This window comes from Egretta garzetta, unplaced genomic scaffold (assembly GCF_000687185.1).
Source record: "Egretta garzetta isolate BGI_Z169 unplaced genomic scaffold, ASM68718v1 scaffold69, whole genome shotgun sequence".
Lineage (NCBI taxonomy): Eukaryota > Metazoa > Chordata > Aves > Pelecaniformes > Ardeidae > Egretta > Egretta garzetta.
In genome coordinates, this window is record NW_009260790.1 from 1,833,723 (window position 1) to 1,841,692 (window position 7,970).

The 7,970-nt window shown below is 40.5% G+C and overlaps 2 protein-coding genes across 2 annotated transcripts in view; both read right to left on the reverse strand.

The window, feature by feature from the left end:
- The window catches only part of LOC104133147 (arylacetamide deacetylase-like 4), a 2,465-nt gene extending 2,219 nt beyond the window's left edge, over positions 1–246 (reverse strand). Inside the window, exon 1 of the mRNA XM_009646518.1 lies at positions 192–246. Coding sequence (XP_009644813.1) covers positions 192–246 — 55 coding nt within the window. The remainder of the gene's footprint in view (positions 1–191) is intronic.
- A 1,910-nt stretch (positions 247–2,156) lies between these two features.
- LOC104133094 (arylacetamide deacetylase-like 4) lies at positions 2,157–7,010 on the reverse strand. Its single transcript, XM_009646464.1, has 4 exons — positions 6,834–7,010; positions 4,047–4,263; positions 3,564–3,627; positions 2,157–2,931 (listed from the first exon to the last, which is right to left on the reverse strand). The coding sequence occupies exons 1-4, from the start codon at positions 7,008–7,010 to the stop codon at positions 2,157–2,159; spliced, it is 1,233 nt and encodes a 410-aa protein (XP_009644759.1).
- Positions 7,011–7,970: the final 960 nt, after the last annotated feature.

Genomic DNA, 7,970 nt, shown 5'->3' on the forward strand with positions numbered 1-7,970 from the left:
GAGACCCCGTGCCTGCCTTCCCCCGGCGGCTGCGAGGCCTGAGGGGGCACCCAGGCTTCGTGTTGGCGGGGTTCAGCTTGCTGCAGAGCTGCTCGCCTCTACCCTCGCCTGTAATGGCTGCTGTGCTTTGGTCCTCACCAGAGATCTGGCACGGGAGGAGATGGAGCCGTGGCAGCCCCCTGTGCAGCCACGTGCCTGGGCGAGCGGGGTTGCTTTGGCACCGTGTGCCTGAGCAGGTAGGCCCATGCGTCCAACTCATGCTCTGTCAGGCAAAATGTCTTAGGGGATTACAAGAGATGTTTTCTTCTCAGCATCACCAAGTCATTTGGTTTCAGACCAGCTTCCCACCACTTACGGGCTCACAACCCAGATGTTCCTCTAAGGTTTCCCATAAGTCTCCAGTTTTGTCTGCTTAAGAAGCACCCAGCCTTCCATCAGTGTTAGTGGAAAGCCCCCAGAATGGCCTAAAAACATCATCTGTGCTTAGCTAAAATGGAAATCAAAGCAATCTCACTTTTTATAAATAATTTAAAGTGAATTAGAGAAGTGCAGTGGTAAAGCTTGGACTTGTGGTTGGCATCATCCCTGTGTAAGAGCGGAAACCTGACTGAAACTATGTGGTCTAACAGAAATGCTTTCACAAAAATTGGCCTCTAAAGTCATCCCCCAAAAAAGGGAAGTCTTCATTTAAATCTTGATGCAGCCAGCAGGAGTCTGGTATTTACATATATAACCTTACACAAATGACACCTAAACCACACTTCTGGCAGAAATCATGGCAAAGTAACTCACCATAGCAGATGTACTAATCATAGAAGCAAGGACAATTCGAAGTGTTCCAGGATGATTCACTCCAGGAGGGATGCTGAAATTGGAGTACTCAGATTGAATGATTGTGATAATCACTAGGATGAATGAAGCAGTAAAAATCACCAGCAGTATCACTGTCAGTATATAAAAAAATGCCATTTCATTTAACCAAAGGTGAGGTGTCTTTACGCCTATCTTTGATTTAGCTTTCCCAGATAACAGTAAACCTTAGAGCAGTCCAATTTACAACAGATCTCTCAGCTGCCACACACTTTAAAGTTTTTGGAAATGTTGTGCAAGGTGCCGGCACACGTCACGTTGGAGGAGCGGCAGAGGAGAATGTGTTATTTCCTGTTTAGCTCCATGTTAATTGTGGGACTGATACAAGGCCTGATGTTCTGCATGGTATTCTTGGATTGCGGATTATATGGATGACTGTTCAGAGACTAGTGGTTAAGTACTGAATGAAGTTCTAGTTTATGGCAGGTTGCTATTTACAAGGAGAGCCAACTGCTGTGGAGATTAAATTGCCTCCGCATCTGATCTGCAGCCACAACATATTGCTTCCTCAATTGTGGGCATTCTTTAAGTAGTTTGGAATATGTAGTTTTAACAAGGACATTTAGAAAAGAAAACAGGTACTCACATGAGAAAAAAAAAAGCTAATGTGTGCTCTACAGAAGTAAATGCATTAATCTTATTTTGTTGCTAGAGTATTTAAGCACAGGGACAAGTTTTTCAGCATATGCATATCTTTGATAAACACAGGAAAACACTTAGAGCATTTCCTCCATTGCAATTTACACAAAGCTGTTAATAGAGTATCTCTGTTGGGGACAGCTGCAGGTTTAACTCCATTTTTTCATGTCTAAAATACCAGTTACCTAGCCCATAGACATTTTCTGCAAGTCGGTGACTGGGAACCTTAGACACAGATGGTATGTGTAACATATAGCACAGGCACTGCGTTACAGAATTGTAGTATCAGTATCTTTCTCTGCCAAAACACACTTAGCCTTCTAGGAAGAATGAAAGCATAGATCATAACTGAATAAAATGGGTCAGACCAGATGTTGATTTAAAATTTTACTGCATCTTTAATATTTACCAAGAGAGTAGCAAGTGCCTAGTCCAAATAGATCATTAAAATAGGCAGACTGCGCATGGAATACTTCAGACAGCACTAAAAGAAACTTTCATAGAATTCCTGAAATATCTTTTTCAGTGGTCACACTGGCATAATTGCTTATTCACAAATTTTCCTATCTAAACCTCATACATGGAATTTAGAAGCATAAAAGACCACAGAAAATTGGCCGTTCTTATAGAAAGAAAGAAATTTGTTTCTATAAGCTTTTTAGAAAGTTTATGATATTGTCAAGACCCCTTTTTCCAGATGAAAATGACCACCAGTCACTATTAAATGAATTTATGACTCCATGGAATCCATCCTCGAGGTGGTACCAGGTCACTCGAACACCGTTGTCCTCCAGTCTCTTCTTGTAAAGCAAGCCGTCGTCCCTCAGCACATCGTACTCACAAGTCAAGATGAAAGACTCGGGCAGCTGCCGAACAATAGAATCTTCAGCCAACAGTGGACACAAGTTGGGCTCACAGAATCTTTTCACTGTCTCATAAACTTCAGTTGTACAGTCAAGTAGCACATGTGGTTTGTAGCCTCTGACCTTAAATTTTTCGGGGATGTTATCTGGACTCACCCACTTCCTATAGTTTAATTTAATATCTATAGGAATATGGGAACCCTCCAGGACCTCTTCCAGATTTGATGCATTCCCATTTAGGTACTGTAACACGTAGAAAGCAGCACGTTCTCGGAATAAGAGAGGGACTCCCCCATTCTGCTGATAGGATGGCAAATTGAAGTCCAGTGCCTGAAGGCCTGGGTAAATCAAGATCTGAGCACGTAGTCTGGGGAGGTCTGATCTCCCTGCAAGGGTCTGGGTAACAGCCGCTGCGAGATTGCCCCCAGCATTGTCCCCGCAGACAATTATACGGGCAGGATCCACCCCGTAGTGCTCGATATTCTTCATGAAGTGTATGGTAGCATTAAGACAGTCTTCATAGGCAGCAGGGGATTTGTGTTCAGGAGCTAAACGATACCTGATACACAAAAGGAGACAACAAAAGTACAAGAGGGAAGTACTGGTTTTAAATGTATTGCTGAAAATACCGGTTCCTGCAACCAGGAATACCCCTCAGAATTTTTCCTTTCTCCACAGAGTTGTCATAAATAAATTGTGGCTACTTGGACCAGGTGGTGCAGATTAGCTTGTTAGAATATCATCTGTTTAGGAGGTTTCTCAGGTCTTTAACAACAGAGTACTCTGCTGCCAACTTTGTCTAGGTTTTATTGACAGTCATTTAGTCAGTTTATCCTTTAGCTTTCCATGTGTCGGATACAAATGACAGTACTTCTGTTTTATGTCTTTGTTATAGTGCAACCATATCCTCATAATCCAAATTGCTATGCCAGTATATTGATGATATTAGCCTGTCATTCACATAGACCTTCTATAAGCATCAAGCAGAGTTTACTTGAATAAAGATTAAGTAGATATATAGCTAACTATCTGTTTACTATAAATTTTGAGTTCAGAATTTGAAAACATTGATTGTCAAGTCCCACAGAAACATTTCTCTGAGAATAGTGGTTGCTATGATCAGGGAAGCTCTAAGGTGATGTTTACACTGTAGGAAATAATCTCTAAAAAACAGCATGAGGAAAGACTCACCCAACAGATACAACCACTGATTCACTTTCTCTGGCAATAGAGCGGCATAGCTTTTCGTGGGTCTCTGAAAGAAACATATTTAGGGGGTTTGTGGTTTGTTTTTGGTTTTGGTTTGGTTTGGTTTTTTGCCAGAGTACTAATGATGTCTATTGCATAAGTCAAAGAATTTCAAGAAGAAAATACTCTCGACTTTTCTCTGCCCCTTCCTACATAGCTCCTCAGATCTTTTGTACCCCTTCATCTTCCTATTTCAGTATTTGCTTACTGTATTTTCCCCCTCATATCTCATCATCCTTGTCTTTAAGAAACATGCACAAAATGCACAGCAGATGCTTTCTTCTGACAGCAAGACATAGGAGAGTACATATCTGGTTATACTTGAACTTCCTAACTGCTACAGATCAAGTGACAATCAACATTACCATTTATGAAATAAATACTTCTTTAATTAAATTTTAATATTTTTTCTGTTAGATATCTTACCGAGACTTCCAAATACCCATCCTCCTCCATGGAAGAACATAACTCCTCTCCTTTGGCTGGCAGATGGAACCTTAGGCTGATAAATCCTTACAGGCACTTTCTCGAAGCACAGGTCCTTGATGAAGAGCTTCGGATCCACTCCTAGAGTCTTTCTACCTTGCATGTACCGGACAAAGCTAACCTGACTGCAGATGCCAATGTTTTCCAAAATCCTTCCCTGTTCAAAGGCAAAGAGAATAGGGAGTTCACTCAAGAGATTCTGTATTTTCCAAAGTAAAGGAACTGTATGGGCAGTATACTCGTGAAGTCTAAGTTGTATATTTCAGGGCAATCATAAAATACTTGAGCAGCTGTACAAGTATAGTACAGCTGAACAAGTAGCATCATGAGAGGTCACATGAACAGCAGTGTTCACCAAAGAACATATTCCCAAAACAATGCAATATTAAGGAAGACTGGTGAAATATATCCCTTTGCTTTCTCAGCGGGTCCTTTACCTAACATTGAAAACAAGTTTGGTTTTCACTGGTTATTCTGTCCTTGCCCCTGAGGAGATGTGAAAACGTAGTGAGATGATAGTTCTGGTGCTGTTTTTCATTATATGGACACTTGACCAAAGAAGAGTTGACTAAGTTGAGAATATATTTGATAATTGCTTTTTGATTTGTCTTAGAAGTCTTCACTGATGCATGCAATGCACTGGCAAGAAGATACCCAGATATTTAGTAGGCCTAAATTTCTGTTTGTTCTGTATGCCATGGTGATATGCATGCCAGGCACCAAAAGATGAAAAGAATACAAATGAGAGCTACTGGTCCAACATAACTTGGCAAAAAAGGCATAACCTCTGTTTTGGAATACATTATTTAGTCATGCCAAACCAGTACTTCGGTCCTTATGAAGATTTGGATCAAGCTTTTAATATTTAATATTTTGCTATCAATATTTCTTATTAGACTGCCACATTTGTATGGATTGTCACTACAGTGTTATCACTCAATATATTTTCCTATGAAAGACCTTTTCTTCAGTGACTCCAGCTATTTATAATGTTCTCCACTTGTTTGGTCTCTTTCATCCTGTGTTGTTTACGTTGCAGCGCACAATTCTGGTTTATGGTACTAAGGGACAGTGTCTAGATGATAAGTAGAGAACTGGCTTTTCTAGCTGCTTAAAAGTGAAGTAATCACTTTGTAATTACAACTTGTGTGCAGCCAAAGCATGAGAATGTATAGCCAGAATTCTTTAGTATGGGCCACTATAATCTAGAATATTTCTGAAAGAGATTTTTTCTTTTTTTTTTCTTTTTTTTTTTTTAAAATTTTAAATAGTTTTTCCCTCTTGGGGCTTTTAGTCTCAGGGTCATGGGTTTGAGCCCCACGTTGGGTGCCAAAAAGAACTGTAGTTCTTGCCCCAGATGGCAACTAAGCACCATGGAGCCACTCGCTCACTCTCCCCCGAACCCAGTGGGATGGGGGAGAGAATCGGGGAAAAAAAAAGTAAAACCCGTGGGTTGAGATAAAGACAGTTTAACAGAACAGCAGGGGAAGATGATGATAATAATAATGATAATGATTAAATAATACACAAAACAAGTGATGCACAATGCAATTGCTCACCACCCACTGACTCATGCCCATCCCATCCCCAAACAGCAATCACTACCCCCCTGGCCAACTCCCCCCAGTTTATATACTGGGCATTACGCCATATGGTCTGGAATAGCCCTTTGGCCAGTTGGGGTCACCTGTCCCGGCCGTGTCCCCTCCCAGCTTCTTGTGCCCCTGGCAGAGCGTGGGAAGCAGAAAACTCCTTGCCTGGTGTAAGCCCTGCTTAGCAACAACTGAACCATCAGTGTGTTATCAACATTCTTCTCATACTAAATCCAAAACACAGCACTATGCCAGCTGCTGGGAAGAAAATCAACTCTGTGCCAGCTGAAACGAGGACAGTAATTTATTAAATATGTGTGCAACTTCTGCTATCTCGTATGCTTCTCACACCTTTCATCACAGCATCATTACACGGAAATACTCCTGATTCAGTGAGATGCTTCATCAGCAGAGATCACCAGCAGATGAGTGCTGGTAAGAGCTTCGACTCTTGTGGACTGGTTAGCTTCCCACTCTTTCACAGGCCAGTTCACCTGAAGACGTTGGGCTGGCCAGAACCCTTCATTCCCATCAGACAAGCCTGCTTAGTATCTGCAGGAGTTACAAAAATGTCTTCAGGGGACGTGGAATTCCTTCAGCTCCTCTTGGGAAATGTTACCTAATTTTGTCACGTGTGTGACAAAAATTCCCCCTTCCCAAAACCAGTTCTGAAATGTTCAGTTTCTAAATTTATCTTCAAAATCAATACATAATTCCTCATCCCCAAGTCCAAGAAAAGCTTGAAAGCATGGCCCAAAGACATCTGATATATTCTGAGCCTAGAATGGAAATATAAATGATCCAACATATATAAGCATTCTTAATCAAATTATTGCTAGGTTAGCACAATTCCTTGTAGAAGCACAGTCAGACTTTCAAATCCTTGTGTTAGGCAGCATTTACATACTGCCTAATGTAAGAGCTAGGCAGGACTGTAATAATGCAGGTTAGTGTAAAAAATCTGGTACAGGTTTCTTTTAGCAAAACCAAGCTCCTAAATACAACACACGGCATGATAGCTATGCCTTGCTCACCTCTTTGAAAATCAGTTCCAAGCAGGGTTCTAGCATTGCATTAAGTTTAAAATCTACACGTTCACTGTTCTTCCCCCAGAAATCACACCAGGTTAACTTACCACCACAGCTCTGCTTATTAAAATTACGTGAATGATTCGGAGCTTTACAGGCTGATTCACTCCAGGAGGAATTTCTGAGTTGGAGAAATCAAAATTAATTGCCCCCATGACCAACAATATAAATCCAGCAACAAAAACTGCTAAGAATAACACCAGCAGTGTGTAAACAACTGCCATTTTGCTGAGCAGCAGTGTGGTCTGAAATGTCTTTGATTTGACTTTCCCAGATCTCTTTGGCTTGTTACTTCCTGATTCTTTGTTCGTCATACGGTTGTTCTAGTAAAAACCTTTCTCCTCCCTTTTACAAATACATTAGTAGATATCTTTCCCTTTCCCACTCTCTGCTCTATTTCACAAAAGAGAAGTTGGTCAAAGTCCGAAATTCATTAAAAGATCTACGCCAGCATAATTTCGGAATTTTTGTAAGAAACCAGTCCTCAGCTGGGAGAAGAGTGTTATGAATAAACTGCATCAATATTAAATTAATTAGAGGTGGAAAATGGAAACGGCATTTGTGTACTTTGAGTTTGTGACACTATAAAACACTATTCAGCAAAAGAGTTTCTCTAGGCTTATGCCTGCATGTGATGATTATCACTCTAAAGGGCCAAAGGGATTGTCACCCGTGGGTTTTTTTGGAAAGGTGCACCTATAAAATTATATCATTACATCAGTCTCAGGTTTTTTAGTATTTGTGTTTTCTTCTGAAAGAAAAACATGGTTAAAAAAGCCCAGAGAGGCTGAGTTTAGATTCATGATCAGATTCCCTCGTATCAGGTAAACTTCAGTAACTCTCAGTGTGCAACAGGTACGGCATACAATGACTTAAGGTAATCAGCAATTAAAGAATTTAAAATCAAATTGCTTTATCTCATTCTTGCTGTAGAATGGGATTGTGCCAATTTAGAGATGCTGTAGTTTAAATGATGCTTGAGGTATTAATTGTGAATCTGAGTCTGCAACTCTTCAAACTTCAGAAGTAGGATGTCAGAACATTGTTGAAATTGCAAATTCCCAAGGAAATGAAAGACATAAAAATCTAATTTCATTAAGCAGCTGTGTTATAATTTCTATTTTTTTAAGGTAAGTTGTAAGTGCTTGGGAGAAAGTGCTACGCCATTTTAGTTAGAAATCTTT